This window comes from Acipenser ruthenus, chromosome 15 (assembly GCF_902713425.1).
Source record: "Acipenser ruthenus chromosome 15, fAciRut3.2 maternal haplotype, whole genome shotgun sequence".
NCBI lineage: Eukaryota > Metazoa > Chordata > Actinopteri > Acipenseriformes > Acipenseridae > Acipenser > Acipenser ruthenus.
The window spans coordinates 1564268-1585172 of NC_081203.1; the positions used below are offsets into that span (position 1 = coordinate 1564268).

At 38.8% G+C, this 20905-nt stretch overlaps 1 protein-coding gene across 3 annotated transcripts in view; it reads left to right on the top strand.

Annotated features, from left to right (window-relative positions):
- Positions 1-3652, top strand: part of LOC117396960 (multivesicular body subunit 12B-like) — a 44733-nt gene extending 41081 nt beyond the window's left edge. For all 3 annotated transcript variants that reach the window (XM_058986746.1, XM_058986748.1, XM_058986747.1), the window contains exon 10: positions 51-3652. In XM_058986746.1, the coding sequence (XP_058842729.1) occupies positions 51-137 (87 nt within the window). In that variant the 3' untranslated portion in view covers positions 138-3652. The remainder of the gene's footprint in view (positions 1-50) is intronic.
- Positions 3653-20905: the final 17253 nt, after the last annotated feature.

Genomic DNA, 20905 nt, shown 5'->3' on the forward strand with positions numbered 1-20905 from the left:
TTGTTCTCTGCTGCAGTAGCCTGATGGATGTTTGTTCTTTTTCTCTGCAGTATGACTACAGCTTCCGAACAGAACAGAGTGCCGCTGCCCGCCTTCCCCCGAGCCCTTCTAGAGGACAACTGAGTCCAGAATCCTGAGGCGAGGAAAGAGAAGGAAGCATGACTCTGAAGAGAGCAGGGTCCATACTACTGAAAACAGGCTTGCAGAAGCAGTGTTACTGGAGTAATCTACCTTCCCTCCCTCCCTCTGTCTCTCTCTATCTCACACCCCTCTACTAAACGATACACCACTGAAAGCAGGAGCCGTCTTGAGTCTTTATAACCAAACCCTCATGTAAAATTTACCACAAGTTCACTTACTCGTCTGTCTGTGTAAATAAGAGCCCCCACCCTCCATGTCTGTTAACCCTTTGTTTATCACTTACTTTTTTTAAAGAGAACCTTTTTTGAATTTCCACATCGCTAATCTGCTAATGTACTGGCTGGTCTTTTTGGATGAAATGCCGATGTAACTGACAACAGAAAACTCTTACCAGTTGTCTGTGAGTGGTCTTGAGAAGATTCCAGCATGTGCTGCTGATCCACCCCAACCCCTGGAGAGAGCCAAGATCAGGGGACGAGGTGTCCGTGGCACGTACTGGAAGTAATAAACTCTCCTCATCTCTCACATCCCTCTGCCTTCAGTGAGCTGCTCCACTACAGAGAAGCCAGGGTCGTCATCTTTAGACATGAGATCCTCACTGGGCTTCCATTGTCACCTTGGCTCACAGTCTCCAACTCTCCATGGGATTCACAGTGTGTGAGATCAAAGAACACGTTGCACTCTGTACCGGAACTCCTGTCTGTGTCTATGACATCACAGAGCCCAGCGCCAGTCATCAGACCTGTTAATCAGACCACTGGAAAATGTGGAACACAATAATTCCATCTGCAAATTTTTTTTTTTTTTTTAGCTAAATCATTTCATTTGGGTTCTATGCAGGGCAAAGTATTGCTCCAGGTTTTTATCCAGTGTTGTTTTTTTTTTTTTTACGATGGAGAAAAAAGAGACTCTCGTTGCATAGATATCCATGACCATTTTTATTATGGGGTTAGATGAGCTTAATCTTGTTACCTGTCAAATAGGGTTCTTATGAATACTTTCCCAATAGATCAGATGTCCATTCTTTTGTTATTTATTTAAAAAGAACAAAGTTTTTCCATAATAAAGAATGGAGATGTGATCTACTATCTATTGGTAAGGTGTTAAACACCTCTATTTCCATCGATTGTGATCAATGTTGGGACGTTTGGGAATCTGATCCCGGAGGTAGCACCCAGTAATGGAAATAATTGCATTATAAAACAGTGTGCGATTTTAATAGCGACATGGTGTGGACTTCATATGAAAACTTGAAATGCCTCAAAATACTATGCAATTCTGTGAATGATTTACAACAACACTGGCTAACAAGATTAAGCACTTCCAAATCTCAAAAGTTTATTTTTATTTGTGTGAAGTGTTTTAAGTAGGAACAGGGCTACACAGGTATCAAACTGACACAATCTTCCTTCAAAGTGGCAAGGTCTACTGCTTGCAATCCCTGTTTGTGTGAAAACGGTGTTCTGATTTTGAACATACACAGTCAGAAAACATTTCTTTTTATCTATCCCAGTGTTAAAAGATTAAATAACTAGTAGTGTTTTTCATAGTCCTATATCGTATTTGCCATAATCCTGTACGTTGATATCATAACCTCGTTTAAATTTGATTAGATTGTAACAATGCACTGAATTGCTTTGCACTGCTCAAGTGTTTTTGGTTTGTTTGTTGAGGGATGGGGGCGGGGTGGGGCGAGGCGGTTCTCTGATAGAATCTTAACTTTATTGTTCTGCTTCCTTTTGGATTTTGTACTATATGAATTTTAACAGCCCCTCTGATTCTGACTGTATCTTAGTCATGCCACATAAATATTTGGTACAGGTGGCCCCTTTTTTTATTTTTTAAACAGAAGTAGTGTGAGAAGTATATAGCTAGTTTTGCACACCTGTGAAAAGTTTTTAAAGTTTCGATTCACCTTGTTGTCCTCCTGGCTCCAGAAGAAAAGAATACTAGACACTTCAGCCATTTTGATCCTGATTTAACACAAACACTGCCGTTGTTTTACCAGAGTTACCTCGGCCGTTTGAATATGCTGCATATTAAATATTGATTATTAGATCTTCTTCCTCACAGGGTACCGGAGAACCATGTTGGTGCTAACTAACACACATACAAGTTCTCCAAGCATCTGTCTTCATGGGACGCAGGGCATCGTTTGCTGCTGAGTTCTGGATTCTATCTAAATGATTGTGCCTCAGACGGAGCTGTAGTGGTATGGAGTAGCTCTGTAGTGGTGCTATTGCTGTTATTCATTTAATTTAATTCAGGTCTTAGCTGGTAGCAGCTGCAACTGCAGTTTTTGAAACAAGAAGTGTGCTAGTGATTCTTTGCTCGATTCTCAGTGACCGTAGTTTTACTCCTGTGGTTTTTAACTTCACTCTTTTTTTTTTTTAACGTAGGTTTATTTTGTTTGTCTCTGTAACAACACAGGAATATATGAGCCAACCCAGGCAGACAGTAAAAGTAAAACTTCACCTCGTCTAGTGTGTAGATAATCCCATTTCCTTTGTTTTATATAGAACTGTGAAAGACTCATGCAAAGTATTGTCTGTCCATTGGTAGGTGGTGTCTGTGTTTAGAGCTGCATGCATTGTAATACTGGATCAGCTGCTCCTCCATTGTATGGGCTGCTGTATTTTATTTATTTTTTAGCACCCTGTAATCCATTGTTTGCCAATCTGGCAAGAGTCTAAATGAAAACTTTTTTATATTACAGTCTCTGGTGCAAGGCATCAACGCCAAGCTCCAGTACTGGTGATTTTTACAAATTAACGATACGACTTCTGTTGAAATCAAACTTGGTTAATAGCAATGTGCAAACATTTTGGTTTTCTCATTCATATATATATATATATATATATATATATATATATATATATAGACACAGTTAAACTGCACCAACACCAGTATTAATGTAAACTGACTGGCAGAGAAATAATTAAAATTAAGGCTGCTATACATTTTTGGTTTTTTTTCTCTCCTTTTTTCTTTACAGATGCATTACTAAGCCACTGCTTGTGATCAAACTATAAATAACTCTGCCTAATCTAGTTGCTGCAGTTCAGTGTGTACATCCCATAATCAAAAATCAGAGGCTGTTCTGTCAGGTGGGACGGGTCCAGACCTCAGCGGGCGACTCGTTTTATATCTTTCTTTTCTTCTTCTTCAAGACTCGTGGAAGCAGTTACAATCCATGTTTTACTACCACTACTACTAACCATTTTGAGTTGAACAAATGAGAATATCAATCAGTTTGCATATTTCTCTTAAAACCGCTAACTAACTAACTGTATATAAATCTGCTAATTCAGTATTTTGGTTGAATGGTTTTTGCAATTCAGCAAAGATTTTTTTTTCTCTTTTCTGTGAATAAAACCTGTAGTTATTGTAACTTTTTTTTGTATTTATTTTAGAATTATTATTTTTTTCCTTATATTTTACAAAGGGACATTTCAATGTGTGATTATTAGCCTGTATTAATATAATTTGAATAAAATGTTCTTTAACTGTTTGTTTCTCTGTATCGTTGTTGGATCTGTACAAAAATATATGTTTTTTCTTTATGAACTGTAACAGGTCTGTAGTGTGCAAATTTATTAGGAGTGGCGGGGAACTGTCTCTTCAAACATAACCATCTGGTCGCTTCTTTCTTGTTTCTTCAGCAACATGTTCAAGACTTTTACTGCATGTCAGCTTGTGTCTTCTCAGAGAATCCCAATGGACTGAATGTGTCCTTGTTGAAAAGCAAATCCCACCAGAGTGTGGCTGTGTTTATGTTTAGGAGTCATCCGTCACGGCTATATTCATGGGAAGCCTGGTTTAAAGCAGAACTGCTCCCAACGGGGGCTTTGTTTTAAAGCACAACAAACTGTTAAATTGTCTGTGAGTTGCACAGATCAGTTTGAAACGTTAATTTTTCTTTTCGAGTTCTGGACGTGACATCAGAAAGCCTTATTGCTTAACAGTTTTACAGTAACAGAAACGTAGGCCTTGTGTGAGTGTGGAACGGATACAAACAACCACTCACTGTCAAAGCAACATAACTCTTAAAACAGATGAGACACCAAAGGTCAAGACACAAGTGAAGGCCAGCTTCGACTGGAACGATCAGCACTTGAGCTTGGGAGACGTCTCTCCCACAGCCACCTCTTGTACAGATGGCGGAGCTAGAGACTCAGCTGGTCTTTGTCAAAGCTCCTTCATCTCTGGCCAAACTAGTGTTTGTAAAGTACAGTATATGCAGAGAAAGCTTTGCAAATGCTGAATGTTTTGTACGCATGTGGTTCTGTAACTGACAGATGTTTTACTTGGCTTTAATAATAATAATAATAATAATAATGATAATAATAACAATAACAATACTGTTTGATATGAAATCTAGACCCTTAGCAGGACTCTATAATTTCCGCATACAGATACCCCACCCCACCCCACCACATTCACCACTCGACCTGGGCTGAAAACTCTGCTGGCCCTGATACTGCGTTTCCATGGTCATTTAGCCAACCCGCATTGGCTGCCAATCTGTGCTGCCCAAGATCTTTTTCTGACCCTTTCCCAATACAGGATGGGTGGAAGTAGTCACAGCACTGACCAATCAAGTGACGAGTGGGCCTAAACATTGAATCCACATCTGGGGTGAGCAGGTTTCAACATGCTTTAATATTCTCGGATGCTTTTTTTTTTTTGTAATCAAAAATCAAAAAGCACAGCAACAGCATCCATCCTTTCGGGTTGTTTTTTTTTTTTTTTTTGTAAAATGAATGAGACCTTAGCCGCAAGGCTTGCTGTGATAGAACCGATAACATCCGTGTCAAACTCACATTGCATGGGGTCTTTTCACTCAACTCGGGTAGACTATCAATGGGGGTTCTGGAGGAACGCGGATCAAGCCATGCTTATGGAAACAAGGTAGAAGTAGCTTGAAGCTGGGACCAGGATGCAGAACAAAGGTTTCTTCTCTTTGAACCAGGGGTCCTGGGGACGAAAGGCAGACCTGAGAGAGACAGAGAGGGCTCCAGCTAGTATCCCCTTCACGTGGTTTTTCCACATGCTTTGTTGCAAGATGTAAAAATTCACAGACGCCACATTATAAACAATTCTAAGTCTTTTATCTTTTGGTTTTGTTTTATTATATTTTATTGGGGAATTGGAAATCAAACTATATGTGTTTACTTTATGATGAGAAATATATGTATTTGACATTTGCATTTAGATTTGAATTTGTGCCCAATTATCTGATTTGGAAATTAGCAAGAGAAATAAGTCAACAGCTTGTCAGATTCCGACAGGTTTTCTTTATTAGAGGGAGCCAGTGATAAACTCATCTGCTTCCAATATTTATAAAGGGTACAGAGGGCCATTAATTCTACTGGTTGTGAATAAAACCATCTGGCATCTCTCTCTGTTTGATGTGTTTTAGTTCAATGTTATCAGCAAATAAGCAAAGCGAGCTATTAGTTGGAATGGCACACTCTGTGCCTCAGGCTGAATGGCTGAATTATACAGCTCACACGGTCACAATGGAGAAATAGTAATCACTACATTTTTAAAGCCTATTTTTATCCTTTACACGGATGTATAAGGATCTGCTAAGTATTATTATTATCATTCCATAGCAATCAGTTTGAACAGGAGCTGTGTAAAGCCATTCAGGAATCGGGCTATAGAACCTGTAAGCTATTTCATGCTTCAGGTCATTCACTTACAGGCCATGTGACTTCTGTACACAGGATATGATGTACTGGAATTTTGACGAACCTTAACGGTAATTGGTTGATTTCCCTTGCAGGGTTTCTAAACTCTGTTAGAAGTAATTTGCCTGAGCTTGCAATATGTTCTGTACGAAGTGCACTTGGGTTTGAACGTGTGGTCTTCCGCTCACTTCTCTTTTTAACGAGCCATGAATACACTCTGGAGGAGGGGATATTAAAAACATCTTGCCTGGCAAATTGCAGAGCGAGTTCTATCAAAGTGTTCGGTTAGCCTCTTAACAGACCATCCTGACTGTGAAAATGTCCCAGGCACGTGAAACTGATTTGGATCATTAGGGAACGATGGGGCGAGGCGTTACTTGAGTTTAACTTTTTAAAGTAAAGATACCGACCTCTTCTACGGGACGTGTACTAGACTTTTTAAATAGCTGGGCTGAGTAGTTAAGCACTCCTTTCTAGCAAGATCAAAGGTCTCAAGCCCCTTTCAAGACGTTTATAGAACCTGTTTCCTAATGATCCTACAGTTCGTTATTTGTGTGTCTGGGAGAGAAAAGCTCAGCTTGTAGCACGTGTCATGGATTTGTAAAAGTATTAGTTATCAACAGACAGGGATATGTTTGATCATTATTATTTTAAAGGAATAATTCGAGCAATATAACAGAAATGTACTGTGGAGAAGAATCGGGCATACAGGCGCATTCTTGCAGCGCCCCAAAAGAGTATTGGTAGACTTCAGGCATTGTTTATTGCTATTTTACAAACTGTAGTGCAGGATTCACTGGGGCTTTGGTTTTGCCACTTGAGCAGATACCAGAAAGTCTGCACTGCAGTAGCCAGTACTACGATGGGCGGCCCTCTTTGCATGCATTTCCATTTGGAATCTGAACTACAGCTTTCAGTACCGCCGCCATGAAACTTGTTTTATTGCAAGAACACATTTTCGACAAATGCTTCAACTAGAATTTGTCTGCATTCTACATAACCCTTATTACGTTTACCAATGCATTCTTTACACAGTATGTTTGTACCTTTCTTTTACCATCATTTACCATAGTTTACCCTGGTCTGTTTAATAATACGCTTTGCCGAACCTCGTTATTTTTGACCATGCTTACCTATGCTTTAACATGCTTTCACTACTCTATGCTTTTACTATAGTAAACTTTTATAAGGCAAGTGTCTTTTTAATACCATTCTACCCTTACTATAAAGACTGGCAGTATTTAGATGGGCCCGTGTTTAGATAATTAAAATAACCCTGTAGGTCTGCTTCGTCTTAGGACGAGAGAACTCATGCTTCATGGAACTCTGGCAGGATTCTCTTTGAAGAGTGTGGAGTGGATGGCAGTTCACGGAAAGCCAGAGAGAGAGAGAGTCTCACATCTGCCGCGGAGGTGTTACATACAGAACGAGGACAGCCAGGCAAGCGAACCCCTCGGGGGATGAAGGGGAGGATTCAGCTGAAGACAGGTGCACTGACCCAGGTTACCCTCCTAGGTGCTACCAGCCCTTTAGTGGACATTTACTGCAAGCCGATGCTTTTTAACGGAACACCTGCATGCAATAAAAAAAGCGTTACATGTGTGAGGGCTTTCGAAGGAAATTAAGAACGCCTCCCGAGGGATGCATACTTTGTTAAGATGTTTATTACGGATAAAGTGGTCCGGTGGGAATGCATTAACAAGTTGTAGAGCAATAAAAAAAATGTTTAAAAAAGCCTTTCTTATCATTCTCGATTGGCACGAACCATTTTGAATTAGACTGATACAATGGCAATTTGGTAACCTGTCAGATTAACTCATAGATTTCCTGGTAAAAAAAATAAAAATAATAAATCAATTGACTCATACTAAGCAATATGCAAATTAGTCAACAAGACATGGATTCTACTTCGAGAAAAGTGGAGACACAACCAATTATTGTTTAATTATTGCATCTGCTGTTGCACTCACAACATTTTTAGGTATACTTGTTATACACAAACATCTGTTCTCCATCCATGCCCAAAGTTGTCGTAGAAGTGTCCTGTTTTACAGCATTCGGTGCTTTAGACTGTCCCAAACTTATTTAAACTGAAAACCAAACAACGAGAAGAGCAGGGCAAAAGAAAGGGTCAATCAGTCAATTAAAGGGAGGAGAAGAATTGATTTTAAAACCTTAAGTTAACACGCCTTTAATAGAAAAGACTGCCAGTGCGCTTGCTTTGCATTACATACGATATGGGATTTAACTGTTGCTGAGCTTAGTCTACTGGATTCAAAACAATTGGAGAGGTGCCCCTTGGGGTTCGTTCAAAGCCAATGTCAAGCGCAGGTGGGCTGTGCTAACAGCTTCGTTTGAAATGTGTTTCTTCCCTTTGAGCTTCACAAAGCCTCCATTAATGCAATCACTAGAGTCTATGGCCCTGCTTGCTCCTGTCTTTCTCTCTTTGATATTTGCCAGACCCGTGTAGCCCCTTTGTTCGTGTGCCACTGCTGCCCATGCCTCTCTCCCAGTCCTCCAGAGAGGAGCATCGTGATGGGGATCTCACCTTCAGGATCTTTTGCAATCACAGATCCCATTCTGAACCACATTCTCGATGGAGCACTGTGCTGTTCTAGTGATAATGTGAGATAAGTGCAGTCTGGCTTTCTGTACGTCAAACATCTGGGTCTCCTACCCTAGACTCCTAACAGAGCTAGAAGCACCATAAAGAAAGTCTTGGGCCAGCAGCCCTATAAATTGAGCGCTTTATCTCTGCAGGATGCATGCTGACATGCTGGCTTGATAACACACATCTTACAGTTCATTAGAGAGCTCCTTTGGTGGTTGTAAAAACCCACTGACTTAAGACTAGGGGAGGGAGAGTGCCTGTGCAACACATAAATCTGCAGAAGTGGCGCTCATACATCAAAAAACACTGAGGTCGTTGGATGAAGAAATTCTCCCCCAAAAACATAAAGCCATGAATCGCAACTTAAACACCGGTTCTGTCTCCTAGCAATGCAATGTCTCAATATGTTACATCACTTTAATAGTTTCTATTAGTTTTATAAACTGGAATTAAAATAGCTGGATTGCATTGCTTTACACTGTCTGTGCACTATTGGAATCTGTACAGAAACGGTACTCTTAATACGAGACCTGTATCCCATTAGACTATAATATACTAAAGTGTTGGGTACAACGTATTGGATGTACAGGGTTATATATTTGGTTGTGACACAGGTAGAGAGTGCTATTCATTTGGATAATCTGTGTCCCAGACTGCAACTAGCAAACCAATCAAATGCTGATCGGTCTGTGTAATTTACAGGGGGGGAAGATGACAGTCGCAGAGGCTAATGAAAAGTTTTTTTTGTTTGTTTTTAGTGAGGAGCTACTTAATGTGTGTCGTCGTTTTTTTTTTATTTTTTATTTCATGCACTGTAAAACGGTATCGTCTTTCTTTTAATGGGAGGCATGCTGATCGTATCAAACTATCAAACTGCCCATCAAACCGTTTCAGCGCTGGCCCTCTCGAGGCCGAGTTTTATTTCAGTAAGTTAAACAAACATTTGGACAATTTAGTGGGCCCACAAGCGCAGAGCATGCGTTGCAATAACTCACGAGGTCGGATACGTCCAGCCGGCTGCTTACAATCGAGGGTTGCTCATGGAAACAGATCTTTCGCAAACATTTGGCATCTGAGCCGCTTTCAAATAGCATTTTAAATGGCGGTAGACGTCAAATTTATATTCTTTCCCCTTTTAAAGCTGTCAGACTCAATTGGAAAATAGGGTATTTTACAGAACCCGCGCCCCTGCAGCCAGCGCATCATTTACATGGAGTTTGTTTGAAGATAATTGTCTTGATGATGGTATCTGAATGCACTTGAAGAGAAGCACCCATACCAGTCTGCGCTGCTCTCCACTCAGTGTGAAATGGACGAGTTCCACTGACCAGTTTGTTCTGATAAGCAGGACACTATGGAAGGCCATCCGGGTCAAAAACGTGTTATTTAGCATGCATTCAAATATTTAGCACGGGTATTGATTTGGACCAATCACAATACTTTTTTTTTTTAAACGGCGGGAATGGCAGATGTAAGGCGCCTTTTAATTGGATAATTTATTACACCTACTATTTTCTTTAAATTCACTGGTTCTCATTTCTTTTTCAGCGATCTGATTGGGCAAATTAGTACGTGTAATAATTAGAATTACAACACGTAGTACAGTCAAATCAGAACGGGTACTCAATATTTTAAACTTGTACTCAAGAACACGTTTTTGACCTGGATGGCCTTCCATAGAAACCTAACACTTACATTTGAGATGGCATATTTACATGGTGTGGTCCTTGGTAAAACACTGTAAACAGAGTGTAGTGTGCAACCACCTCAAGGTTTGTTATTTATTGAGCTTTGCGTACAATATATATTGCAATATAAAACTATTTTGAGAAACTAGACAAACGTTGCACAATCTTCAGGTCTTATTACATAAATTCCAAAGGAGTTCCAAATAAATAAATAAATAAATAATACTTGAATCTTAAAACACTTTTTTATCTGCGTTGTGAATTCTCTTCTCCTATGATGCATCACATACTGTGCTTTGCGTGTCGTTTAACACAAGCGTCTGTCTGTCACTTCAAGAAAGATGCATTCTCCCTCACACAACAGGTGTTCCTGTTTAGCGATGATATAATACAGAAGCCTCCTATACTCATGTTTGATGTTCACTGGCTCACGCTCAACAACGTGGGTTTCAAGTACGTTGCAGTGAGGTTTAGTTTTTATATATATAAGAAAGCGTAAAAAGCAAGAAAAACGACATACTGTAGCATTTGCAGAGGCGGCGGTTACCATCGATATGCAAGATCCAAAGTGAAAACGTTTTGCGCGCTTGTTGAAACCTCGGGTTGGCAGATGTAGTGTGCTCTGCTCCAGTGTCTATTGAGACGCTGGGGCCGGACTCTGGACAGTGTTCATCACAGCTCGGTAAAGGTAGCTGTTGACACAGGCCCCATAGATCATCACTCCCAGTTACACCCATCTGAGGAACATCTGGGGTTTCAGACTGGCAAATCTCAAGGAATGATTCCCTAAGCACTCTGTTTCCATTTTTTACTACACATTGTGTAATCTCCTTTCTAGCAATTAGCAGAGGCTGCAGATCTTGCTCCTGTCAGAGAACTCTGAACTGGGACCCATAATGTATTATGTAGATGCTAAAAACAAAACAGAAAAACGGTGCTGTCCCTCGCTGCTTCATTTGTAATACAGGACAGTATATAAAGGGTGCATCTCCCTGCTGCAAGTCAGTTTCAGGCAGGATGGACAAGACAGTGGGCTCCAGTTAGCTGTAACACAGGAAGTGAGCAGGGATCTTGTGTTGTTAGAGGATAAGAGTTCCCCTAAATAAAAGTGAAAACAGTTTTGGATTCACACTTGCAAGGGCAGACTAATTAAATCTCTCTCTCTCTCTCTCTCTCTCTCTCTCTCTCTCTTTATTTAGGTTGCAAATGGCACCATAATATTTATTGAACTGTCTTTAGCCCTTGACTGTCCCCCGAAAAGAGGATGTTGTGGTTTTATGAGTATTACCTTGTCTGCACACAGATGAAATACGGAGTGCATTTGAAACAGATGCAGGATCCAGTGCAAGTTTCTGAAGTATGGCCGAACACTACTTAAGGCTAAATATTTGTCATATTCCAGTCCGTAGTGCTCGACTTGGGCACCAGATTTTAATAGAAACCGCATGAAATATGTGCTTGTTTTCATAAGAGGTTCACGGAATGACTGACTGACACTTCATCACTGAAACGGATAGTGCGAGAACAAAGCCATCTTATCATAAAACAGTATTTAAACTTCATTCCAGCACAGAAGGAAAGGAGACCAAACTTAAAAGGCGGCTCCTGCTCTTCCTAAAATACAATTTGAAATGATACCAATCTCCAAGAAATGTGTCAACTATTTTTTATAAATTCTTTTTTGACCCACATGTCATGAATATACGTTTTTCAAGTTTCTAATTTAATATTGGAAGGGTAACAAAATCGAATTTAAAATACAGAAAAAAATATATATCTAAGTCTAAGATGTTAAGTCTAAATTAAATCTAATATTTCTTTAATCTCTGATAGTTTTCTTCTTTCTTAGATGGAGTTGCAGAGGGGTTGCTGTTTATTTTAGCTTGAGGTTTTCTAAGGGGAAGTAAACCCGAGTTTGTTAACTGAACATCAGACAAGCTCACTAATTGTACGCAGAAACCCGCATTAATTTAGTTCTGCTGTTTTAATTAGTCGCATTCGGTTTTAGGTGCAGCTGCAGAAAAGAGCAGACGCAAAAAAAAAAAAATCAAACAGAGAAAAGAAACCAGGATTTCTGTAAGCAGTTTACAAACTGCTTTATTGCCCTCTGTTTACTGCGTTAAGAGCTGCATCACCCACCACTAAGTGCAATAATGCATTGCATCTAAAACAAACCATTCATGTACACCAAGAACAGAGTCTTACTGTGACTGGCCAACCAATCCGAGTGACCTGCTACCCAAGACCAGAGCATTGTGCTGGTGGAACCAGGCGAGTCTTCTCCGGTGTTTTTGTGATGTAAACCATTCTAGCACGCTTGGGGTCAATTCTAATTCTAATTCCAATTACAGCAGAATAATTTTCTAAAATTGCAATTACAATTCCAATGCTATAGTCTTCAAGTAGAATTACAGTTACAATGATGCTGCAGTACTGTAATTACAAATATAATTACAAATACACGAACAAAGTCAAATAAACAACTACCCGCTTAATTTATTTATTCTTAACAACCCACCAGTAATCACAGGTACAAATACAGTGGGGGACACTGCTGTTGTACCCTTGAGCAAGGTACTTTACCTAGATTGCTCCAGTAAAAAAACAACTGTATAAATGGGTAATTGGATGTAAAAAAAAATAATAGAATAATGTAATTGTATGTAAAAAATAATGTGATATCTTGTAACAATTGTAAGTAGCACTGGATAAGGGCGTCGGCAAAGAAATAAATAAATAAATAAATAAATAAATAAATAAATGCTAATAATAATAATAATAATAATAATAATAATAATAATAATAATAATAATAATAATAATTTTAGGATTTTTTTGGATTGTACACACATTCTGTTATTTATTTTTTTGTCTATCAGTGTGGAACATTGCCGCGTAATTCTGAAGCTTTTTTAAAAAGCCAGGCCATGTTGTTTTCAGTTAAATCCTTTGGGATCCAACAGGCTTCTCGTTTACATGCGAAGGTAACTCCTGGGTTAACAAAACAACGTCTCTTTCCAAATATTCCAAGAGATGAGAACCCAAGGCACCCAAGTCATATCCTTGGCGCCGGAGGCTACGACTCACGCGATCTGCGGTGCCAGTGTGTCATTTCAAATCACCCCAAAAGTGGGAGAGCTGTCAAGGAGGCAACTGTGTGATAAATCAGCTTTGAGTTGAAAAAATATGCGTGCTTTAACACTGAAGAAGAATGCCTTTGACATCTGATTGAAACAGTATATGATACTGTAAAGAAGTGGCGAGCTAGCAAATGTTTTGTGAGTGCGTGCGTGTTTAAAATATCACGCTAACTGTCGCCTGTGGGCATTGCAGAGGTTTTAAGGTGACACTGTGTTCGTGAAGGAATTTCATTTGTTTGTGCTTTACAGTGTGCAACAGCCACTTCTGTGTTGACAAGAGTGACTTGCTACAGCCCTGGCGTTTTGCATATCCAAAACGATGCTTTTTTGATAATTGATTCTCCACCGCGTTCTGTACATAATTGTAGTTTATTGAAAAGCTACATAACGTTATGATACTTCTAAAAGTTTCCAGAAGTATTTCGAATGTCTTTAGGGTTGAGCCACAGGATGCATATATGTAATTTAAAAAACACACAGATTTTGTGCTCTCCCCACATTGTAGAAACAGCATATGTTTGTTATGGATGGCACATGTCCTAGAATCATAGTACATCCAGGAAAATACAGATGTATTTTCTCTGGCTTGGCAGCGGAGTTTGGTCCAGTTTGGAGACTAATGAAATGAACAGGGAAAAGAGCCATAAATCTTGTCAGATTCGAATGCCGTTGCTTTCACCACAGTTGTAAAGCAGCTTTGACGAAACTAACATTTAAAAAAAAAAAAAAAAAGTTTTTTTCCCCTTTTATACAGATCCTTGATTTGCGTGCCAAGCTTTTAAGACTTTTGGAAGTGCCCTGAAGTTCAAAGCAAAAGGGATCATGGGAGCCAAGCATGGGATCTCACATGCCATGTAGTCTAACCGGTGGCTTACAGACTCAAAGGGTTCTTTTTCTCTTGCTGTGGGTAGATTCGTTCCAAAGCGCCCCTCTGTTCAGCTATAATCAGTCCTATAGGCCATACCACATTCTTACCACATTCTTAAACCATCCAACGCTGCAGTCCTAAATCGGAAGGTACCAGAACGCCACTAATATACTGATTTTCTTCAACAAGAATTGTTATACCATGAATTTCACGTTTGATTTGTATACTGGACTTCTAGTAACAGATATAATTGGTAATGCATTGATCTCATTTCACAGTCGTAGTCGATGCACTGTTGCTGTCGTCTTCGTCACCACGCCTTCTTAAATAGTTCTTCCTTACATCAAGAGGACCGCTACTGACTGAATCGGACCGCTGTGCGGGAGATGCGAGTCATGTGACTTAGCTGGCCTATTCCCGTTCCGGCCTCTGTAACCATCCCATTACAATAGTAATGATCAGTCCAACAGCCGCCTGTCACGCTATGTTTCCATCTGCCACGACAGGGACTCACTTAAAAGCGCTTTGAAATCAGGCTTTTCCATTTCCATCAGCAGCAGATCGAGATCAGATCCATGTACTGTAATGATCAGCCCCAATCTAGCCTGGTTACTGAAATCTGATAGTAACAGGTGCCGCTGTTATAGGCGAGGTAGATCTTTTGGGATAGTCAAGCCATCTCCAAACTCCTAAATCTCACCCTTTCCTAAGGTCGTCAGTTAACTGTAGCATTTGTTGTGTCTCGTTTGCTGCTGATGCAATGCATTGGTATGCAGTGCAATTATGATAATGACTAAAAACGACTCGTGCAATCATTTAAATTTAAAGGTGCGGAAAGAAATGTCATTTCATAGCAGGGAGGAGACAGGAAACTCCCAAGATTACAGTGCCAAGCAAAGAAAATCATCATCAGCAAGCATGAACACACACAAGCACGGGGCTCGGTAGAGACTTGTTCTGAAGCAAGCACAGATCGCTTGGTGGTCTTGGCGACACTGGCTGGAATACTGCAGGTAGTCCCTCGATATTGTCAGGAGGAATACGGCTGTTGCTTTTAATATCTGAGTTCATTCCTTGTTTGCCTGTAGCTGACGCTGCAGTCCTAGAAAATCGACTGTGACTTCTTTTCAACTCTTGGTTCACACGTGGCCTTCAGTGTAGCACTGGCAGCAGGTTGATCTGCTAGGGCAAGATCGTTCTCTTGGCCCTGTCTTGTCTTTGTACAAGACCTTTCCTCGTATCCCCGTAGCAATTGACATGAAGACGAATGCTCTAGCTGTTCCGTGTTAAAAGAGCGATCTCATGATTAATCTGTGTGTGCATTCCTGTCAGCAGCTGGCCCCTTCTTCCTAATTAAGGTAATAGGATGCTGATAATGAACACCTTTTTAATTTGCTGTAGACCACGGGACTTGTGTGCTTGACTTCATGTAAAAAGGTGCAGTTTGTTTAGATGCCTAATAAATCTTATAAAATTAAGCAAGCGGCGGCTGCGGTTGCCTAATTAGACCCGTTAATTACCTTGGGGCCTATCGATTGAAATGCCTATTAGGTATATAACACACATAGCATATTAATTATGCATTCTAGTTTGCGACTCCTTAATGTATTATTCAAAAACGCTTTCCAAGTGTGTTGATATAAGACTTTCTTCTACACCTTATCGCATGTGTGTATTCAACTTTCACTTTACATTAGCAATTAATGACAGCCTAACACCATACTTTATAGAATCAGCCATCTACATCATTGTCAAACATTGCAACTCAAAGTATTTCTCCATGTCTTCAACTCAACATTGGGCAGCTCACATGTTGAGAGAGGGGGAGGTTAACATTCCGCTTACCTGGAACCTGTAGACAATGTGCAGACAGTTTTTGGACATGCATACATACATACATACATACATACATACATACATACATACATACATCATGCATACCTGCATACATACATACATACTCTGAAGAAGAAGAAGAACAAGAAGAAGAAGAAGGATAAAGGAGGAGAAGAAGAAGAATAAAGGAGGAGAAGGTGGTGATATTTTAAACAAATTAAGTAGACTTTTCACTGGGGAAATGAGTTTGAATCAACATGTTTTTGCTCGTATAAGTTGTAATTAAAACAAAAAAAAACACATTGAAAACCGTGGTTAGCTTACCCTTGTTAAAGACTGTTAGGGACTAATATCTTCCATTTGTCTATTGCACATTAAGAAAACTGAATAAACGGCATTAATTACAAATGAAAGGGGTTCTGAATGTATAGTTTATAGTGTTCACACATCAACAACGACCACGTCATTAAGAGCTCGTTTTTATAGTACAAAAAACACTGATTCAAAGCTAAATTGTAGCATTTGTTGTTTGGGAGGGGGGGGGGGTTAATAACCAATTTCTGTTTTACTCGTGTGTGTTATAATATTAACCTTTTTTATATAGTGCGTGTAAACTAATTGTAGGTTATAGGCTGCATTTATTTCAGCGCTGTGCAGTCATTAACTCTTAATGTAGTACTTGGATTGTCCAGCAGGTGGAGCCATGTACTCTTATCTCAAAGAAGACTTCAGAGCACTGCAGACTGAAAGCAAGGAGCGTAATATTAAAATGACAGTATGAAGTTAATTAGAAACAAAAAAAATGTTTAATTATATGTTTGGGTTGTGCAGTAGGTAATAAATAAATAAAATCAGCAAGGAAAAAAAAAGCAATTACTGAAAATAGGCCTACTCTAAATAAAAATATAAAATATTATTATTATTATTATTATTATTATTATTATTATTATTCACATAATGTAGCACATTAATAAACAATTCTATACAGTGTATATATTTTAAATAAATATTTGACCTTTGAGATTTTTGAAACGACTCGTCTTCATCAGATGCCCTCTAGACCGCGTGTCTGCTTTGAAGTAGCAGCGTGTAACGCGAAAAAAACATTTTTCACAGAGTCAAAGAGTTTAGCTGTCAAGAATGGCAGCATAATTACAGCAAATCTAACTAACTGTGCGTCTACACCTTTCATTAAGGGCGAGGGGGGGAGAGGTCTGTGTTAATAGAAACGAGAACAGACATGCACTTAAATACTTTAACACAGAACGTCAAACAAGCATCGATATTGATGCTGAAAATGATGATCTCAGTGTTAGAAGAACACACACACACACACACACACACGACACACACACCCGACACACACACACACACACACACACTGACACACACTCAAACACATACACACACACACACACACACACACACACACTATTGCAATTGTAACATTAGATAGATAGATAGATAGATAGATAGATAGATAGATAGATAGATAGATAGATAGATATCATTATTTGTATTGCACAATTTTATAAAATCAGTATATAGTGAAATATAATTGACAGTATATAAATAATCCCACGTTGCATATGTGGGAGAAGAATATATGTATCAATATATTTGAATATTTTTGCTATACACTGACAAATACAATAGATTATTTCGTATTCTGTAAATATATGGTAACATGTGAAGCCGTATTTTAGCTCACACTATATTTTCCAGTATATCGCAATATATATTTATTTTTGTCCTCCTCTGTATGTGAATGCGGTCCAGTCTCTTGTGCGTTTCACAGAAAGGTCTACTGCCCGTGGCTGAAGGGAATATTCCATTAGAACTTAACAGCATTTTTGACACGTTAAGTTCTGCTGTAACATAAATTTTTATTAGCAAATTGTGTGTAGCCCTAAAGCAGGAAATAAAAAGACACAATTGGACTGGGAACCCTACTGGTGAAAGTAAATGTCACCTTTTGTCTTCCAGTGTAGAGTCTCCCCCTGGACTGCAAAGCTGCAGTTATATTAAGCCACAGGACTTGGTGACTGTGGCACAGTGGATAATGTTCTCCTTGTTCATATACCATGATAGGATGCAGTGCAGAGCGATCTCGACCGTGCCCTTCCAACCTGGGCTGCTGAGTATGCCTGTGTGCATATTCATCTTCTGAAGGAGTCCACGTCTGGGTTTCATCAATGTAATATTTAAAAACACGTGACAGCGAGGACAACAGGGACAATGTAAAATAATTTAAAAAAAAAACATTTAAATGAATGTTGATTTAAAAAAAATAACCTTATTGAAGTATTCTTCTGTACCAATTTCCTGTGTTATTCAGAAAAGAATATAGAATCAAGTCAACATTGCTTGAAGGGTGTCATATTAATACCATGCCGTCTATAGGGTATATAACAAAATACAAATAATTCTAACCATTAGCAGAATGATATCAGATGCATTATTATTATTATTATTATTATTATTATTATTAGTAGTAGTAGTAGTAGTAGTAGTAGTAGTAGTAGTAGTAGTAGTAGTAGTAGTAAATAATAATAATAATAATAATAATAATAATAATAATAATAATAATAATAATAATATGAGAAGAACTGTATCCTACTCCCCCCCAGCCCCCCCCCCCCCCAAAAAAAAAAACATAACCAAAAAAAAAAAACATTTAATAGCAGAGCAATATCCTATTTCCTTCTGTATGCCTACAAACCTTTAGTACAACAGCATTTGAAAACCATACAGTGTATGGAATGCAGAAGAATCTGGCAACACCTTTAAAACGCATCTAAATACACGCCAGGGTGTCAGCTATCGCCTATCTCAGCCCTATCCAATTACAGCCTGTCCCAAGCTGACTGGGGAAGGTCGCTGGTCCCGCCTCCTTTTCCTCCGCAGGGTCGGGGTAACAATATGTATTCACACTGGAGGATACCGCAGGAAGGGCAATGGGACAGCCTGTGAACGCCACAGCGCTCTGTTTTGGAGAGCCGTCTAGACTTGACTGAGGGTGAAGGCCCTTGATTCATCTGGTTAGCGAACCACGGGGATCGTATTCAGGATTTCACTGCAGGAGCAAAGCAGGAGCCGAACCGTGCCCGGTTTATTGAAGTTATAATACTTCAAGTTTTAAAGATATACATGAAAACCCGGATTATTGTATGGCTTATGTTTCTGGGCTCCTAAAAATAAATGTCATATTACTGTGTCACAGCGTGACAGCACAATAAATATATACCACGTCATCCCAGTTAGGCTTAAATTAAATAAAACATTACAGCGCTGCGGTAGCCCACATACAGTAGCATGCTGTTTGATCAGAACATTGCAACAGTGATCAAATAGCTATAATGCGGATCTAGATCGTTTATCAAAGGATGCGTCTTTTGTTTAAAAAAACAAACATTGCATTACAAATAGCTTTACACATGGAATCTGAGGTTAATAATAATAATAATAATAATAATAATAATAATAATAATAATAATAATAATAAAGAACAGGGATCAAGGAAATATCCTGGTGTGTTTGCTATTCAAATGAAAACAGCTGTATACCATCCAAACCCTCGGTTTATAATATAATGCAGATCCCGTTGACGGTAGGTCTGTATCCGTGCTTTCTACACTGAAAGTCATTTCCCTTCAGGTATATGCTACCACGGGCCCTCATAAAACCGCGGATAGTTTTTGGACAGAATTCAAAGTGTTTTTTTTTTTTGCTTGTTTGTTTTTTTCCTCACCCATAGTTTGGTCCAACCCAACCCAAGCTTGTCACTTGCTCGTCACCAAATTGGACCAATTTTAGGTGAGTTTATTTTTTTATTATTATTTATTTTATTATGATTATTTGTTAATGATTAATATAAAGGAAAACAAATCGTGTTACAGAATTACTAACTATAAAAGCAATCGCGAGTGTAATTCTAAATAGAAGACAATCTCTTGCTGCAATATATTATGCCAATATGGTCTTATATTTTGAAACTCGCGCTAGAATTACATTTTAATGACGCCACCTGCTTTGAAAAAGTAAAAAATGACAGAAAAATACTAAAACTGAGAGCTATCATTTACGCGTTTTAATGAATCGGAGGACAATGTATTTATAGCTCTGATAGTTAATTAGTTGCTTCAGGCTTTGATAAACATATAATTGATAAATTGCACAGGCCGTGTGTGTGTGTGTGTGTGTGTGTGTGTGTGTGTGTGTGTGTGTGTGTGTGTGTGTGTGTGTGTTTAACCGTTCTAAAATAATTCAGCGTCCCTTTGAAAATACTATACTTAATGAGATATATTATTAGTTAGAGTTCACTTTCGACTTTCGTCTGATGAATAAACGAGCTCATTATTTTTGGTCTCCTTATTATAGAACAAAAGGCAAAACACACACACACACACACACACACACACACACACACACACACACACACACACACACACACACCCACACAGTTTTTTGTATAGGCTACTTAACGCTACAAATTGCCCATCTGAAATGTTGTGGTGTGAAGTTGTTTAAATATGACTAGTACCTTTTTTATAATAATAATAATAATAATAATAATAATAATAATAATAATAATAATAATAATAATAATAACACGTTCACCTGTATGCATACCTGGAAATATGCACACCTAGAAGTGATCGAGTCACTGAAGACTCGAGCTCGCTACTAAAGGTGACTGGATGTGACACGTTTACATTTTATATATTTTTATAGGTTTTTTTTTGTTGTGAAAACTTTTTTTTCTCAAAAACAATATTCTATCCTTTTGTAAAACGTTATTTATAATAGTATTTGAAAACTGTTCACAGTGGAATAGTCCACTGCTAACTCTTATTCATCGTGTCGGCACACTCAAATGTATCAGTTTTGTTTTATTAACACATTTCGAGAGATTCGTTGTGTAAG